Below are 18,536 nucleotides of genomic sequence, written 5' to 3' on the forward strand. Positions count from 1 at the left end.
TGACAACGAATACTATGCACGCGTACTATTCAACAGTCACACCCGTTTCCTCTGGCAACAGCACCACGTGGTACAGTTACCAAGTGAAACGTATACAATAACACAATAAACACTCAAGGAATTCCCGTACACACACAGCTGTTACACCAGTCACTAAATAATCAATATTATGCCCTTTGGCGAAACTATACAGTCACCCACGCTATAATTCTCTATATACGAATTACCCGTCTATAACACACCCCAGTAACATCGTCTTTTACAAATAGCGGTTACAGTACGGTTAGCATAGGTCAAAGCACAAGTTAAGGTCACAATACAATTATTAGTGGTTATGGTGTTAAACATGCAATGGACGACAGTGATTAGTACTTATATACAGTGTCAGTAAATATACAGGGTTATGGTACCGTGCACTATAATACAGCAACACACTATTAACACTCTCGCTAGACGGCTGAGCTCGCGCTATCTAACAAGATATACACTTTACTAAACAATCTTTATCACATTTACAATTCCCAACTAAACTATTGGCCAGTACCTTGATGGACTACCTAAAACTATATACACCCGTTTTGGTTAGCCACACTGCCCAAGCACCACATATAGCGAGCTAGAGGACCGAATTTACACAGGCGCCTCTTAGTCGATTACTATCAAAAATCTAGTGGGTTCCAAATTTACACGCCTTCCCACTTAGCCAAGATAGGTTGAGAGCTAGCGAACCGAATTTACACAGGCGCCGCTTAGTCTCCCGGTCCCTCGACCTAGCGAACGTAATATACACCCTAGAACGCTAGTCTAGACAAGACACCGGTGTCCGGCTAGGGCTATTTACACAGGACCCCGCCTGACTAACCAAATCAAACGGTCTGACTAAAGAGCGTTCGATTGAGCGGTGCGCCTTCGCTCCTTCCCTCCGACAGAGGGGGCAGATTCCATACACAAATAACCCCTTATGGGCCTACCGCACAATCGGTATACCCCTAGTGGGTCTGCCGTCTAAAACAGCAGTTGTCTTACCTCCTCGTTCCTGCACCTGAGTTCACACTCATCGACGGGGACACCCCAGCACTTCTCACGTAGAGGCCGATGATCTCCTGGACAACAGACCAGTGGCGCCGAGACGAAGGGAGGTCCACGCAGAAGTTCAGGGGTGCAGCCGTAGAGAACGTGGGCAAAGATAGACCGTCTCACGCCTCTGCCTCTCAGCTACCGTTGAACGATGAGCTTCCCGGCCAATGCACCAAATGATACCGGAGAAACTGACGGAAGCGAAGCACAGAGAGATGGACACAGGTTTCTTCAGGAAGGAAGAGATTCTTTATTGGATCACCGATCGGGACTCAGAGGGACTAGCGTCACCAAAATACCACAAGTTCTGAGCCCCGGACAATAGTGCAGGCTCCTTATATAGGCACATAACTCCTCCCATATTAAGCTCCACCCGCACATTCTCTTGACCAATCAATACAAATAAGAATTAACTTCCTGCTTGACCGCATGGCTTGTCCAGCACAATGGAGGAGGGGAATACTACATCCTGTATTCTTGCACATGCTCCGTACACTACTGATCGTATCTTGCCTCGTGCAACCAACTGATCGATACGTCAGCATATGCACGTACACATGCCACGTGGTAATCTCGGCCTACTAAATTTATTTTTACCGAGATTCCACCACAGGATGTGTCCATATACAACTCTGTGGCTTAATAGATTAGGATTACTGTGGATTTAACGGATTCCCTGGAGAGCTTAGAAAACACTGTCCCTGCTCTCTGTGACTACATTCACCACCAATACCACGTTTCTATCCCTGATGTATGTTTTAACTTTTTTTCATTTGGTATAGGTTCAGTGCCATTGTTTGAAACCATTGGTTCATAAATTTTTTAAATGTGTGTCATGCTCTTGGCTGTTCAAGGTGTCTGCTACACATCCTCATGCCAATATAAGTCTGGGATGTTTTGGCATCATTCTTTCCTTTACTGATCTTTTCAAAATACACCACATTGCGACGTTGGATTGCATCCTGCAACAAGTATCCATACATGACAATGCATGCCACAGGTGCTCAGATAAATATACCAGGCATGAGAAAATAATCAATATTACATACAACAACATCAGTAAGGCCCATATAAACCATACTCTCCAATTCCACTTTGTACTTGTGTGACATTGTGTTTGTTGATCAGTTCCATTTAATTCATGTGCTCTGGTTTGACTTTGGCTTTGGCTTATTTTTCTTTTTCTTTCATTTGTTTTCCTTTCTTGACATGCATCAGTTAGGAAGTATTTTTATAGACTTCCTGGAGGATTTGTCCGGGTCTATCCTCACTCTAAAAAAAACTATTTTACAATTTGTCAATATGTTAATTTGCATTTGTGCATTGAAATAAATGTAAAATGTTGTTAGATTTTTGGTTTGTTTTTAATTACCATGGATAGTTTTTTTTTGAGCTGTAGAAAATGATGCTGTTTTAGACATCATGGGCAATATAACTGATAGCAGAAGACCTTCTTGAAAGAACAATCTAAAACATTACCATGCTGATCTTCATGGCTTATTTTGATACAACAGTTCTTAGGGTTTTTTTCTGGACACCTGCATTACAAAGTAGTTGGGTAGAGCTAAAGACTAATTTAGAGCAATGGCATGCAGTATATGTCTTCACTTTCATCCATGGGATGAAAGGACTGTCTAAAATGTGGTAAAAGGTGTTAAGTAATTTATCGACTTCCACTGTCCACTTGGATAATTGATTACATTGGTCCTTAGTATTGATTATGAACCTAAAGGCAGTAATGTCAAATGTATTTCTCTTAACGTGAAAAGAGAGAGCTCAAAATTTCAAGTCTTACATTACTAGACTGGCCTAAAAGTTACTCACTACTGCAAGACATATATTCATGACAGACTCACCAGAGGTGAATTTTTACTCTCTGGCTCTTATTTTACACTCGCCAATGCCTATATGGGGCGAGTGGAAATTTTGAGCCCTGGTGGAGCTATTCACTAATAAATGTTTAAAGGCAATTTCACCTTCAAGTATGCTACATCCAATGACAAAAACATCAGCAAATGCATTTCTGAAAATATATACTTTTCTGAAAATACCTGCCTTCATCTTCTAAGATGACTTCTGAAATAGATATGGCAACTGCACATAAAACCAGTGCCCTGTAAAGTGGAGCAATATTTAACAATAGGAATACAGGTCAGGTAATTGGGGGTGGGGAGGAGGGGGGGGTGGGGGGGCAGGGTGGTTATGTGTGCAGCTGCCAGCATTGGCATATTTGTAGTCTATAATCTCTATGCCATCTGCATAACATTAACTCCTAGGGAGATTTAAAAAAATATAGGAATAGTGTTTTAAGAATATATTTGTTCATCACTTCCATAAAACTAAAAAAAAAAAAAATATGTTTGAAAAAGTATTCCAGGCAATTTTTTCAAAACCATTACAGATTAAAAAAACATCATGGGTGTTAAAACATTGTAGCTACTCCTTCTACTGGCTATAAACCTTCGCTCTTCTCAGCCCTCTTTGGCTTCTTTAATGCACCATAACAGTCATGTTAGTTTTTTTTTTTGGTGCACATGATTTTGATTGTGCTGGAACCTTTTCATAAAATGACGCAGATAAAAAAAAAAAACATTCTTCTAGGTTCCACTGCCATCAGTCAGTGTGTTCTGCGTGAAATGTTGTGTACCAGTTGAATAAGCATGATAATCGTTTGTTTCACTTTTCTTTCCCCCAATGCCAAATCTTACAGAAATTATTAACCTATCAAAAGATAATGCATAGCTTTATTGAATTTAAAGATGGTCTGGATGAGTGCAATGTTTGAAAAATGTATAATTATTCATCAGCAGTTCATTGTTGTTCCTCCTTGCATTTCCACGATGGCATTGTACCATCTTCATCAAAAAGCAGTGTTTTCATAATGTGCCAGTTCTAACATTAAAAATATTATTTTAACAATAAACCGCTGGAATTACAAATCTCTTTGTATCAACAACAGTTAAATAAATAAAAAACACAATTTACAAGTAGCAAGGAAACAAAAAGCTGTCCTGAATGCATCTGCCAGCCTGGAACCGAGGAAGGCAGAGCCTTTTTATAACTGCTAATAAATAAGGGTGGGCTATTAAGGAGTCCATTGTTCAGAGCTGGCTATTTAGAAAGTAACCATCTGTTCATTAAAGCAGAGCCAAACCTACGTCATAAGTATTCTAGACAAATGGACCTGAAATTAAATGGGAAAGTGGAAGGGGCACAGTCTTCGTCAGACCAGATACAAAAGCCCTGTGCCTTCTGCCGTCAGCCAAATGTAGAATATAACACATCTGCTCAGCAGATTGTGTTATCCTTTTTTGCTAGAGAGAAAAATCTGACATCTGTTCAGAATCCCTTGGTTAAATAGAAATCAAAATCTGAGTTTGGCGAAGAAAAACTCTTACTCTAAGGTATAAGTATCATTGAAAGTGACTTGAGGTCATAGAGAGGTTCAAACATTACAGACGTTAGAGTTCAAATTAAGGATAAAAATAGAAATTGGTGATGATTTTTGAAATTTTATAGGTGTAGAATTGCTATTATCAGGATAAGAACACTATATAAAGACTGTTATATAAATAAACACATCTGACTTGAGCCTAGGAAAGAAAAATCACTTCACTGTGGCTAATCTTTAAAACAAAGCTCCTTGCTGTTTCTTAAGAAGGCAGCAGTAACCCACCCCCGTGTCGTAATTTGGAATACAAAACATTGTATTCCATTTGATTATTCTTAAGTTCTTTAAATAGCCTGTTAAAAATACTGGTTTTGAACAATATTTAACAATAATTAAAGGGACACTGTATTCACCAAAACAACTTTTAACTTAATAAAGAAGTTTGTGTTTAGATCATCCCCATTACAGTCTCACTGCTCAATTCTCTGCCATGTAATCACGGTTTATGCAGCCCTAGCCACACCTCCCTGCATGTAAGATGCACAGCCTTCCTAAATACTTCCTATAAAGTGACATCTAATGTTTACACTTCCTTTATTGCACAGTCTGCCAATACAATCTTTTGACACACACCTTTTATTATATTTTGGGGTGTTTTTTTGTACTATTATGAATCAAAGAAAAATCAAAAACTCATGTAATTCTATGATATAGAATGTACAATTGAATAAACTTAAACATTTGTCTATGTGCATGTCCTTATCCCATTAGAGGGTATTCTAGTGGGAAAAACTTGCAACCTCTGAAGTTTTAGTCCTTTCTGTGTAACCTTCGGTATAACCTTAACTCCTTAAGGACTACATGTATATCCTCTTAAAGATGTCAATCTGGTCTCTAAAGACCCTGTGCTAGCATGAAGTGCCTTGTTGTTGCGTATATTGCATTTGCAACTATATGCAGCCCTGTGTTCATGAAATTAGTGGCACATTCCATTCTTGTCTATAGCTTCTTTAAAGCTAGCTGTTTTTATGTATATGTAGATTATTATAAATCCATACATCCAGCACTGCAAAATTTGTTTGTGATGTAATTATGTAATGTAGAATTACATTCTAATTATGGGAAATGTCCACTCAAGAGTGCTACATCTTTAATTCCTAGGAGAACAGAACATGTTACCATGTTACACATTTTGTTTTCCCAGGGGATGTTCTGTTGGCCTATAACTGTCGTGTGCAATGATGGGATCTATGATATTGAATCACTGACTAAAGCCTTAAAGACCGGTCCATATGGAAGATGTGTCTATGAGTGCGATAATGATGTTGTCTCAAACCAGGTAAACTCACTTTACCATTGCAGGTTACCCACATGATAGTCTCTTGGATTCTCTAAAGAAAAGTTTACAAACATCTGAAGTTGCTAGCTTAGCCATAATTGGAAACTCGTTGCATTTAGTTAGCCACCATTTGAGGTAAGTGTGTAGATATGTTACTGTCAACTTTGTGGGTTGCACCACCATATATGTTGCAAATGTACTTGGAGTACCTGTAGTATTTGTTACCTAGGATAATCGGAAATGTCAATCCCTGGGTCTTTTAGCTCTTCTTTTATATGTTAAACGTTTAGGCATGTGATAGATCTTTTTGGTCGTTCTTACTTTAACAGGGTTATTCACTAAAGTGAGAATGCAAGATGAATTCAAAGTTAATTTATAATTTAAGGTGAAAATAGCCCAACTGGTTAAATTCTCTAAGTCAACTTTGCTTTTATTTCAGATACTCGGTCCTTAGATTTTAAATTCACTTTGAATTTACACGTTAGTGAATAATCATGTAACTTTGCACTGATCCACAAGCGGAAGTTCCAGGACAGTGATTAAACGCAGTTTTAGTATTTATCCTTCATTAAACTTTTATTCAATAGCAGTCACCATTCTCTGTGGTCTCTTTACTGACCCATTTAAAAAGGGGTTAGTGGTCATTTAGAAAACATTCAGAGCCCATTGAAAGCAGAAAAGACCCATTGAACCTGGATAATTATTGACATGTTTCTTTGCCCAGGAGAATGTTAGACTGGCCTTTGTAATTTAGGGCACTTTTAACAGGTTGAGCCTGAATTCACTGACTTGTTCTCCAGAGACGTTATTACTAAGGCTTAAATTTGCAAACCATTGTAGATCTGGAGACTAGGTGGGGGTGGTGGTAAAAGTGGACAGGAGCTAGCACATTTGGTGTACAATACTTCACACTTATTTTGGAGTGACGGTCTCTACTGCAAACCCAAACTTCAAATTATTTTCAGCTCTAAAACTCACAATATTCTGTCCTTAACATTAAACACCTTAACAACTTATGCTCATACACATATTCTGGTGCAAAGAAATCTCCTGTCCAATCACCCTTGCACACAGTTGCTTATAACTGGAACAATTTGTAAAAATCGATGCAAGTATATGCCTATCCATTTTGTACAATCAAATATTTTTACAGCAGCACTTGTTTAGTGCATGCAAGCACCACAAGACCCTAATCCAAAGGCTTGGAGAGGTAATCTTAGTTTCCATACGTGCACAATTAGGTGCTCGTAGTGTATTCAAAGAAAACAAAGGGGTCAATAAGCTGCTAGTATGTACAAACCCTACAGACCTGAATGAGTGATTTCTGATTGAGGTATTTACTCAATGGAGCTGACAGGTTAAGGTGGCGGTCAATCTGCAGGTCTTTAGGTAGCAGGAGATCACATTTTTTTTGTCAAACTACTGCAAACTGATTTGGTATAAAATGAGAGGGTGGCACCAAAGACTTTGCACCATAGCCGTCATAACAAGCTGTAGTGATTATGGTGCTTAGTGTCCCTTTAAAGAATGTTCCAAACACTAGTAGTGCTTTATATGGGAAGTTTGTCCTTTTTTTTTCATTTTCCAAAATGTACAGATTTCATTAGAAATTGACACATTCCTAAATTGACCTGTTACACCCACCAGGCTGTCAATCACAGCCAGTTCTGTCACTCTCTGATTTTCGTTTTAGCTCAATTGGATATTGCCCAGAGCACCTGCCTTTTGAGTGGAGTATATCTACTAAATAGGGATTATTTTTTTGTAAGTTTTTTTTCATTTTTTTTTTAATTAAGCAGTGGATTGTTCTTTTAATGTATTGAAAAATAATGCATTCTAAATGTAATAAAAGAAAACGGGGAAAAAGCAAAAGATACTGAACTTACTTAAGTACACGCTCTTACACTCGTACAGGTGAGCGGCTACAGCATATAACCCTGCCCTCCCCAATCAGGAAGAAGTTTCACTAAATGGGACCCTCTTATTCTGATTAATGTGTTCTGCTGCTTTCATAGGTATATCCTTGCATTATCTCTGCAACCACACACATAGATCTTCCATTAACACACTTATTTTTGAAATCAGACCTTAAAAAGATGATCCAAGAAAACCTAGCAGCCCTTGACCAGCAGACAGAACTATCAAAGATCACTGGAAAGACAGTATGCTAGCTGCAATTAATGAAGCACTGTCCACAATCTCAACCCGCACCATCACAGAGACCAACAGGCTCATATATGCATTAGTGGTCCTCCAGATACTTGACTACAAGATCACCCTCAAAGAAAAGCAATGCCCACCATGTAGAGTACAACTGGAAGCCAAGATAAAGGCAACATGAAAGGAAGTTAGTAAGCTGGATCAACTTCACAGACGTGGACATATCAAGGATAGAACCTGGCTGGAAACCGCAAATCACATACTGACCGCACTGGCAACCAGACCAAGCAGATACAGCAGAGTCTAAGAGAACACATTACCTGTTTACCAAAGAACCATTCAAGGTGTATGCACAGCTGCAGGGTATTCATGTAGGTTACTCTTTGCTGGATACCACTGACTGTGAGTGTGACTGGTTCCTGTTCTGGGAGCATGCAGTGGTCTGCTTTCAGGTCTATTAGCCACTGGACCTTGCTTTGATGCTTCTTTCTCCCAGATGTTCTTCCAGTACTGTTCAGTCTCTGCTCTTCCAGTACTGTTCAGTTGGGTGGGTCTGAGGAAAGAGGCCTCCGATACAAGGCAGCACATGGCATTACATGTCTCACAGTGTGCCAGATGTTAGCATGGACAGCAACCAAGTTGCTGGGATTATATACTGGAACATCTGCACAGAATATGGGAGATACCACAAAGGGTAGCTGAAAAAATCAAAATGCTAAATCAAGTGGGACTTTCAGATCCAGACAGACAAGCAAGTAACCCAAAGTTACTTCAACAAATTCCATGTGGAACATATGAGATCGCTGTCCAGAAGAACAGCTAAGATACTGCGCAGAACTCTGACTCCCTTGCCTCTGGTAGAGGACCCGAGAATGAGGACTATATACCACCCAGGAGGGGTGAGAAAATCAATTTTATTGATATGTACTTTGCCTTTTTGTCCAACAAATCTCAGAACATGTTCTGGGTAAAGACTGGCTAGCAGGGGCTGTGTTTTCCTCCGATCCTGTCTCTTCTGAGTTCGGATTTCCGGCGCATGCGCAGTATCGTCGGCGTCCGGCGCCGTTCTGCGCATGCGCTGGATAGTTGCGCGCTTAACCCCTTAAGGACACATGACATGTCTGACACGTCATGATTCCCTTTTATTCCAGAAGTTTGGTCCTTAAGGGGTTAAAGGTATATCGCGCCAAAAAATCGAAAATTCTAAAATCACTCAGAATTGATCCTTGCTTCTTCCCTGATCATCTGGTAACAAGGAAAGCTGCCTTTTTCCTCCAGAATCTGTTTTTTTAAGGTAAAAATCCTAATTTATTTTATCTTTACTTTTTTCAAAAATTTTCTTTAAAATTGGTTCTGCAATAAGCGTATTATTTTCTAGATGGCTTCTCCCTCTGCCTCAAGATCTCGCTCTAGAAGACATAGGTGAGCCGCATATATTCTTTTATATTAAAGGGGGGAAAAGAGTGCCATTACAGGCCTATAATATATTTCATATTGGCCTCTATTTCAGCCCAGAAAAATCTCAAGAAAATTCTCCCAGAAAATATCGAGAGAAATCTAACCGATGTGCAAACTGCACCCAAGTGGCTCCTCCAGGGAATAATTTGTGCAGATCTTGCCTGACGGAAGCAGCGAAAGACAGTTCCCCACAGACTGACTTAAAGAAATGGATATCTGAAGCGATTGCTGAAGGGTTTAAAGCCTCTAGTAAGATGACTATCTCTAAGCGTCCCAGAGTGGAAAGCTATGTGGAATCAGAAGAGGAATCTGATATGATGGAAGACTATTCTGAGGAAGAGGAGGATGAGTGTGACTCAAAATCACTGGACTCCAGGTCTGTAGATAAACTGGTTTATCTTATCAGAGACACGTTAAGAATTCCTGAAGAAAGCAGGGAGAAGAAGGAGTCCGACAGATACTTTGGAGATCTGAAGCCTAACAGACCCTCTTTTCCAGTACATTCGGCCATCAAGTAGGTCATCGGTGAAGAATGGAATAGACCTGAGAGGAAGGTAACTTTAAAGAACAAAATTCCTAGATTATACCCATATGCTCCTGAGGACTGCAAATCATGGATGTCGGTTCCGAAAATTGATGCAGCGGTCATTCACATGGCAAAAAGAACGACTCTTCCCATAGATTCAATGGCATATTTAAGGGAGCCAATGGAAAAGCGATTGGACGCTGACCTGATTAAGGCATACCTGGCCTTGGGATCAGCATTACACCCAGCCATTGCCCTTACCACCTTGTCCAGAGCTCTTAAAATATGGGTGAATAAGCTTGGGTATTACCCATAAGTGATGCTGCCATGATTAGCCAGGAATACGGAAAATTTTATCATACTTACCGTAATTTTCTTTTCCTGGCTATTATTCATGGCAGCATCAGCAACCCTCCCTTATTATTTTAGCTTTGGGACTAGACTGTGGGATAGAAGGAGGAGGGACCTTTTATACCCAGTCTGGCCTGGATTAATTGATTTTGTCCTGTCCTGTTCCTGATTGGGGCGGAGCTACCCATAAGTGATGCTGCCATGAATAATAGCCAGGAAAAGAAAATTACGGTAAGTATGATAAAATTTTCCGTATTAACTCACATTTACTTTTAAGATAAAATATCTTCTTCTGTTCTGTCCACAAGTTAACCAAGAAACATGGGACTGCTGGATACTACTAGGCATTAAGTAACTCACCACATTACAAGAAGTTCCTTATTTTCCCTAGCACTCAGGAGTTACCTTGAAAAACATAATTCCCTACCTGCCCCTTGACCATTAATACAACATAGACAGAGTTGGTTTGTTTTCTATAGGTTTTTCCTTGTAATTTTAAAAGAATTTAATTCACCAAATCCACAGAAATCAAACACCTGTGCATCTACAGCTTCTTCACTTGTGCATTGTGGAGGGTATTAAGATTGTCATAAATATCAAACTTCTTATACTTTTTCATGTTGATATTTCAATAGAGCTTTTTGGCAGACACTGAATTCCTCTGAATTGTAATTGCGTTTTGATGCTAATCTCATTCAGACCTTAGTGAAAAACACCAGGAACACATTATGAAAAAGTTGTAAATAAAAATGTGCATGTCTTTCACTTTACAGGTTGTTAACATGGAATTTGAAGGTGGATTGACTGCTGCTTTTACAATGATGGCTTTTACCCATGCCCTTGGTGCCAGAGTTACAACTGTCTATGGATCTAAGGTAAGTGAGCAAAATACATTTTACTTTATCCAGTCTGTTTGCTAAACTTCTAACCGTGGGAATTTCTTAAAATTGAGGTAATAAGGTGAGCGGGTGATGTGAGGTCATACCAGCAATGCACTACAATCGTTATGTGTCGGGTGGCATCTAAATTTGGCATTTGCTGCCAAATTTAACACTGGCGGGTAAGACACATGGGAGTGGAAGGAGAGAAAATGAGAGGACATGGGAGGACTGGGAGAATGTGACACATGGGAGGGCTGGGAGAATTGACACATGGGAGGGCTGGGAGAATGTGACACATAGGAGGGCTGGGAGAATGTGACACATAGGAGGGCTGGGAGAATGTGACACATAGGAGGGCTGGGAGAATGAGACACATGGGAGGGCTGGGAGAATGTGACACATAGGAGGGCTGGGAGAATGAGACACATGGGGGGGCTGGGAGAATGTGACACATAGGGGGGCTGGGAGAATGTGACACATGGGGGGGCTGGGAGAATGTGACATGGGAGGGCTGGGAGAATGTGACATGGAAGGGCTGGGAGAATGTGACACATAGGAGGGCTGGGAGAATGTGACACATAGGAGGGCTAGGAGAATGTGACACATGGGAGGGCTGGGAGAATGAGACACATGGGAGGGCTGGGAGAATGTGACACATAGGAGGGCTGGGAGAATGAGACACATGGGGGGGCTGGGAGAATGTGACATGGGAGGGCTGGGAGAATGTGACATGGAAGGGCTGGGAGAATGTGACACATAGGAGGGCTGGGAGAATGTGACACATAGGAGGGCTGGGAGAATGTGACACATAGGAGGGCTAGGAGAATGTGACACATGGGAGGGCTGGGAGAATGAGACACATGTGGGGGCTGGGAGAATGAGACACATGGGGGGACTGGGAGAATGAGACACATGAGGGGGTTGGGGGAATGAGACCCAGGAGGGGGTTGGGGAGAATGAGACCCAGGAGGGGGTTGGGGGCGGAATGAGACCCAGGAGAGGGTTGAGGGGGGGGGGGATGAGACCCAGAAAAAGAGTTTGGGGGGAGGGAAATGAGACCCAGAAAGGGGTTGGGGGGGGGGGGAGGGGGAATGAGACCCAGAAAGGGGTTGGGGGGGAATGAGACCCAGGAGGGGGCTGGGGATGGGGAATGAGAGCCAGGAGGGGGCTGGGGATGGGGAATGAGACCCAGGAGGTGGCTTGGGGGGAATGAGACATGGAGTGACTTGGGGGAGATGATCACATGAAGGGGCCTGGAATGAATGGTACTATGACAGGGTCTCGCCCAGCTGGTCGTGGGTCAGCTCTGCTTTGCTGTGTGTCAAGGTGGTGTGAAGCCACGGCATTAGTGCTCTGTGGTTGTCGCTTGTTTCGAATAGGTGAGGCAGTATGGCTTGATCGTCAGGCTATATGAGCCCAAAAGATTTGTCACAGCTCGTCAAATCTTGTCTCAAAATGTTGTACCCAATCCAGGGTCTCTGGGCCTACTGTACTCAGTAGAATTTTTTGGTGCTGCGGCCATCTTGGGGTCACCAAGTGGTTTCAGGCACAGCCAGGAATAAAGTGGCTACCGCAGTGTAGATAATGTTCCCAGTGGAGGCTGGGATAAACCCCATCGGTCCAGGGGGGGGGGGAGGAGGGGAGGGGTAACAGAGCCTGAGAAGATTTGTGTCGGGATGCACGGTCCCAGGTGGGAGATCGGCCATCTCACCCTGCCACTGGGCCAGCTGTCCCTGTATGTCTCAGGGCCAAACTTCAGAGTATGCTTACAGAAGCGATTATTTCGGAACCTGTATGGTCCCCTTTGTGAAGTTAAGTGAATATGTATGTGCTTTTGGGAACACGGGTTGTAAATTCAAATCAATAAAGACAGCCATTGCTATTTTATACATATCAGGATAGCTAATTGAAATATTTTCTCTATTGTTTTAATTTTTAAAATGTTTAAATGTATTATAATTCTAAAATTATGTGAACATCTTTTCCTGTAGAGTCATCTGTCTGTATTTTTTTTTTTTTAACAACATTGCCGAAGGGCTCATGGCTTCACTACTGCATTTATTTGTTTATCTTTTATAACATTTTCCAGTCCTGACATTGGTAACCTCTCCTTATCTCATTATTGTGCCAGCCCTGGCCGATTTGTTTAACAAAAGCCCCATTCTAATGGCAGCTGGGGGATCACCAGATAGCCAGGTTTCCAGCTGTCAGATCTGTTCACATGATAAGTTTGATGTAAAGCACTCACTCTAAGGGAGTGCTCGTTCAGCCCTCTCCAATGTTTTATTCCCCCACTGGGTTGAGCCTTAAAATTATAAGCTTTAGATTTTTTATGGTCCCCCTTTATTTATGATAAATTTATACAGACATACAACTTAAAAATTGAAAACATGATTTTCAGTTTCGTAAAACATACATTATGAATTTTAAGGTAACATAATATACAGAGGAGATCTATAGTTTCTTTAATGCATTGTTTAGATATGTCATTAATTATATGCAAAAACAATTAATTTAAAAATAATAAAAAGTAAAAAAAAAAAAATCTAATTTAATCTTTTTCTTACATTTGCTGTAAATGATCATGCTTTGCAGCCTGTGCATGGAGCTCCATTCAAACCAGGAAGTGACTCAGCCAATAACAATGCTACCTTAAGTTTCTGTAGAGCTGTTGAGCTCATTCCATGAACTCTTCACATCAGCGCTATATGGGAATACCAGTAGAAATGTAACCGCAAACATACTCCCCTCAGAAATGCAAATGGTGGCATCCTGTACTGACATATTATTGGACCAAAACACTTTTAGTGAACCGTGGGCTTGTGGAGGAAAACAATCGTTTGTAGAGCAGCAGGAAATGCTAGCAGAATGCTTGGTTGTATAGAGAGAGGTATTAGCAGTAGAAAGAGGGAAGTGCTCATGCCATTGTACAGAACACTGGTGAGACCTCACTTGGAGTATTGTACACAGTACTGGAGACCGTATCTTTAGAAGGATATTGATACTTTAGAGCGAGTTCAGAGAAGGGCTACTAAACTAATTCATGGATTGCAGGATAAAACTTACCAGGAAAGGTTAAAGGATCTTAACATGTATAGCTTGGAGGAAAGATGAGACAGGGGGGATATGATAGAAACATTTAAATACATAAAGGGAATCAACACAGTAAAGGAGGAGACTATATTTAAAAGAAGAAAAACTACCACAACAAGAGGACATAGTCTTAAATTAGAGGGACAAAGGTTTAAAAATAATATCAGGAAGTATTACTTTACTGAGAGGGTAGTGGATGCATGGAATAGCCTTCCAGCTGAAGTGGTAGAGGTTAACACAGTAAAGGAGTTTAAGCATGCGTGGGATAGGCATAAGGCTATCCTAACTATAAGATAAGACCAGGGACTAATGAAAGTAAGTAGAAAACTGGGCAGACTAGATGGGCCGAATGGTTCTTATCTGCCGTCACATTCTATGTTTCTATGTTTCTTTGTTTTTAATGAAAAAATATTTAAAAAACAAACAACACCGTATAATGAACTTCAACCAAGTCTACACTTTGCAACCATCATATGGATGCTCATTGTATCTTTATATGCCTAGAAATTATGCTTGTGAGTCTAAATTCTGTTCTATGTTACATTTTGTATATATTGGGGGCGGGGCCTGGCCAGCATGGCGGATGGTCGCAACTCACAGGAGCTCTCAAGCACAATGATCACCCAAGCGACGAATCGAGACTCCTGCGGCTCACAACCGGACCCAAAAAGGGTTCTACTCGCCACAGACGACAGCTGGAGTGTTCCGTTCCGGAAAACCGGAATGCCGGCTGCCAAAAGCATTAAAGAGCGGTTGCAGCCTAGCGAGGGTTACGGGCGGGAGTGGCGGCCGACCTCCTGTCCCGGACTCCCTCTCCCAGCAGGACCACACAGAGCTCCGTTCCCCCCCCCCTGGACCGGGGGGGACATCCCGGTCCGTACTCCACTGCCCACTGGAGCCCTTTGACTCGCTCAGGCGAACTTTAACAAGCACCAGGAACTCCAGTGGTTGCGGCCTACCAGGCAAGCTGCCTACTCTACGAGTAAACACCCCCACGTGGGCTCCCCGCCAGGAACCTATGGATGCAGAGCCATGGCTAATAAAATTTGATAAAAGCTGCGCCCGATTCTGGGCCAAGATGGCGAGGAGACAAGCGAATACCACACCATGGGACCCACACGCCCAGGCCCAACTCAGGCCTAAGGGCAGCAAAGACCAATGGAAGCACCCGACACAAACCTCACGCAGAGCCCAGACAGAGAAGAGGCCGCATCGGTCCAACGACCAAAGCGGCAACGCCGACAGCCCAATAAGTCTCTCCACAGTAGCAACGAAAGATGGCACTCTGGTGAGCACCGCTGCTCCAAGCGCAGATCGCGCCACAGGAGGGCTCCTGCTCAGAGATATCAGCCGCAAACATTGCAGAGATCAAGAAGCCACAAGCCCGGCGAAGACAGGAACCGAAACCCGAGCAGAACAACACGAGGGTACAGAGGTACCAGTAACTGGAGGGGCATCCACACGGTACTGTACCTGCAGCCTCCAAGCTCTTGGCATCGGCTAAGCAGCCCTCAAATACGCTCAGGACACGCAAACAATGCTTGCGGTACCCATATGTTGAAACAGCAACCTAGTGATATGACTAGCAACCCAGTGATTATTATTGTTTTTGTTTTTTGTTACTTTTTCTGGGCCCTACGGCAAATACCTAAAACTAACCAATGAGCCATGCTATAATTTATGTTTATGCACGCTAGGGTATAGCATGCAAAGCATCGGAATATTGCACAGACATGTTGGCTTAACCTGTGATTACTGGTTCATCTCTTATATATAATGTTTATCTAAAGTTAACTCATGAGTAACTATTAATGTACAATTGTGCAAACCTCATTAAGTGCCCCCACCCTGTTTAGATGCCTTGTAGGCTCAGCTGGCCTGTCGCCGGGTAGTGAGACATAACTAGCCTACTTATCTCAATATTGATCGCTTGCAATGTATGACCAACAACAGTCATAGGATCTTCAGCTAAATTGTTTCAAGCAGCATGTATAGCCAGACTGTTACTCTTATTTTGCTAAGCCTGTCCAAGCTTACCCATGAATTTATCTTTGCACTCTATTTTAATGACAAAACGGTTTAGCCATGCTGACGTTTATAAACCAAAAAAGTGCTCGTTGTATCGTGTACCTCTATGTTTTAACTGTTTTAATGCGCTGGAGGATTGCCTTTGGGGTACCTCCTAAGCGAATGTTATAAGCTTACGCACAACAAAAATAAAGAATAAAAAAAAAATAATAATTGTATATATTGTGTATTTAATATTGTTTTTGTATTTTATTGTACCATAATGTATCAATGCAATGTTTTGTGGACCCAGGACATACTTGAAAACGAGAGAAATCTCAATGTATCTTTCCTGGTAAAATATTTTATAAATAAATAATAAATTCTAGAATCAATGAATAACAAATCGAGTGAGGCAGCCCAAGAACTTGCAATCTACAGGAGGTGGTGGGGGATGAGGTCAAAGGTAGTTACAAACAGTCTCTTAGTGTGCTGTGTTTAGTAAAATTATAAAAGTCAAAAACTGCCTAGAAGTCCTAATGGTAAGATTTTTTTTTTTTTTTTTTAAAGTTGTTAAAGGCAAGTTTAAATTTGCCATGCACCCTTCAATCTGATAGGCAAGCCATGGTGTATATGCTTCCAGCTAATTATGCCAATAATACATACATACTAATACTCTTCATCACAAGGTCTGCTGGTATGGTAAATCTAGATAGAAATCACTGTATATTATGTTTTACCCTACCCTAGTGTTCTGATGTGGAACTGCACATTTCAGTTGGCAAAAACAAAAATGCAATCAAAAAAAGTGGCAGAGTAGGAGAAAGGGTATGTCAGGTATCATATATTGAATATCTACTATGATCTAATCACAAGATATAGGTCATGAAAGTGTAAATATGCCAATTAAAATTGTTAGAAACATTTCTAGAACATTTGGAAAATGTCAGGTCAACATAGTAACTCTGGGGATTTTTTTAGCTGAGAACCCGGCTTTTAAAGTACGACCTTTCCAGACCTGATTTTTTTTTTCCTCTCTCTCTCTTTCAACATCAGAAAGTCTAATAGGTGTTAAAGGTTGTAAGCTGATCCTACGCATTCCTCATACACCTAGTGGCAGCAAATTTAATTGCTAAAAAGAAAAGAGAAAAGGTGCGTTTGACAATAGCTTCTCATTTCTTCTTTTACTTTATTTAGAGTTCCAGAAATATGCACATCATGTAATTCCCAAATAAATTGATCTTAACTAAACAGCGAAGGGTGGAGAATTAAAAAGCAAATCAATTAAAATTAGGGCTAAAATAGCCAAGCCATGAACATATACGATTTGGATACATTTTCAAATTCAGCACTTTATTTGTTAATTCATAAAAAATTTTGTTTTAAGTTTTGAAATTCTGTTTTTCAGTTGACCACAGTTTGGTATTTAGTAAATAAAGCCCTTTCTGTGGTGGATTCCTAGGCCACTTCCTCTTAAGTTAAAAACTGAAACAGTGTCTGTCTGGAAACTGGTTTCACCACTTCTTAAATGTTTTTGAGAATCTGCAATTTCAAGCTCATGTTTAGACAAGGCAGATAACCTGATTAAATGGCTCCAGAGTCCATACCAGTAGGAAGACTATTTTTAAATCACAGGCCTTTAAATATAGTTTTCTCTCCTTTCTGTGTATGTTTTAAGAACACTATATCGTTAGGAATTCAAACCTGTTTTCAGTATAGCGTTCTTTATGTAGATTCATGGCTCCCTAAATCAAAATTGTGGGAAAAACATTTTTCTAAAAATAAATTTTCCGGGTGACGAGAACTAATCCCTGAAGCCGTGCAGGCTCTTCTAAATCCAATCCAATGATCCTTACAGAGACTAAAAGCACATGCGAGGTAGCGCTGAGCTTCCATTGAAGGTTAGCAAGTTTGACTCCGTTCTCACAGTGGAAGCGTCTCTAGTGCCTTTCAGGTAGACAGCTACTCCAGGTGTATTAAACACTACAATGTAAGTGGCGCTATATCTACTAAACGGTGATGTTTTACGATGCAGGGTTAAAACTAAAGGACCACTGCACCCAGACAACTTAATTGAGATTAAGTAGTTTGGGTATCTTAATGGACATTTAACTACTTAGCAAATAGCCACCAGGTGCGTAAAATTACTTTACCTCTGTTTTCTTTATCTTAATGTGTAACCCAAAAGAAACAGGTTCCTAGGCGTATCCAAATTATATGCCCAGACACACCTAAAAGCAGAAGTGATTAGGC

The 18,536-nt window shown here is 41.0% G+C and overlaps 1 protein-coding gene across 1 annotated transcript in view; it reads left to right on the forward strand.

The window, feature by feature from the left end:
- Positions 1 to 18,536, forward strand: part of LOC134578072 (uncharacterized) — a 125,505-nt gene that overhangs the window by 75,301 nt on the left and 31,668 nt on the right. Inside the window, exons 12-13 of the mRNA XM_063437046.1 lie at positions 5,673 to 5,807; positions 11,076 to 11,177. Of these exons, the coding sequence (XP_063293116.1) occupies positions 5,673 to 5,807; positions 11,076 to 11,177 (237 nt within the window). The remainder of the gene's footprint in view (positions 1 to 5,672; positions 5,808 to 11,075; positions 11,178 to 18,536) is intronic.

Source organism: Pelobates fuscus, chromosome 11, assembly GCF_036172605.1.
Source record: "Pelobates fuscus isolate aPelFus1 chromosome 11, aPelFus1.pri, whole genome shotgun sequence".
Classification (NCBI taxonomy): domain Eukaryota; kingdom Metazoa; phylum Chordata; class Amphibia; order Anura; family Pelobatidae; genus Pelobates; species Pelobates fuscus.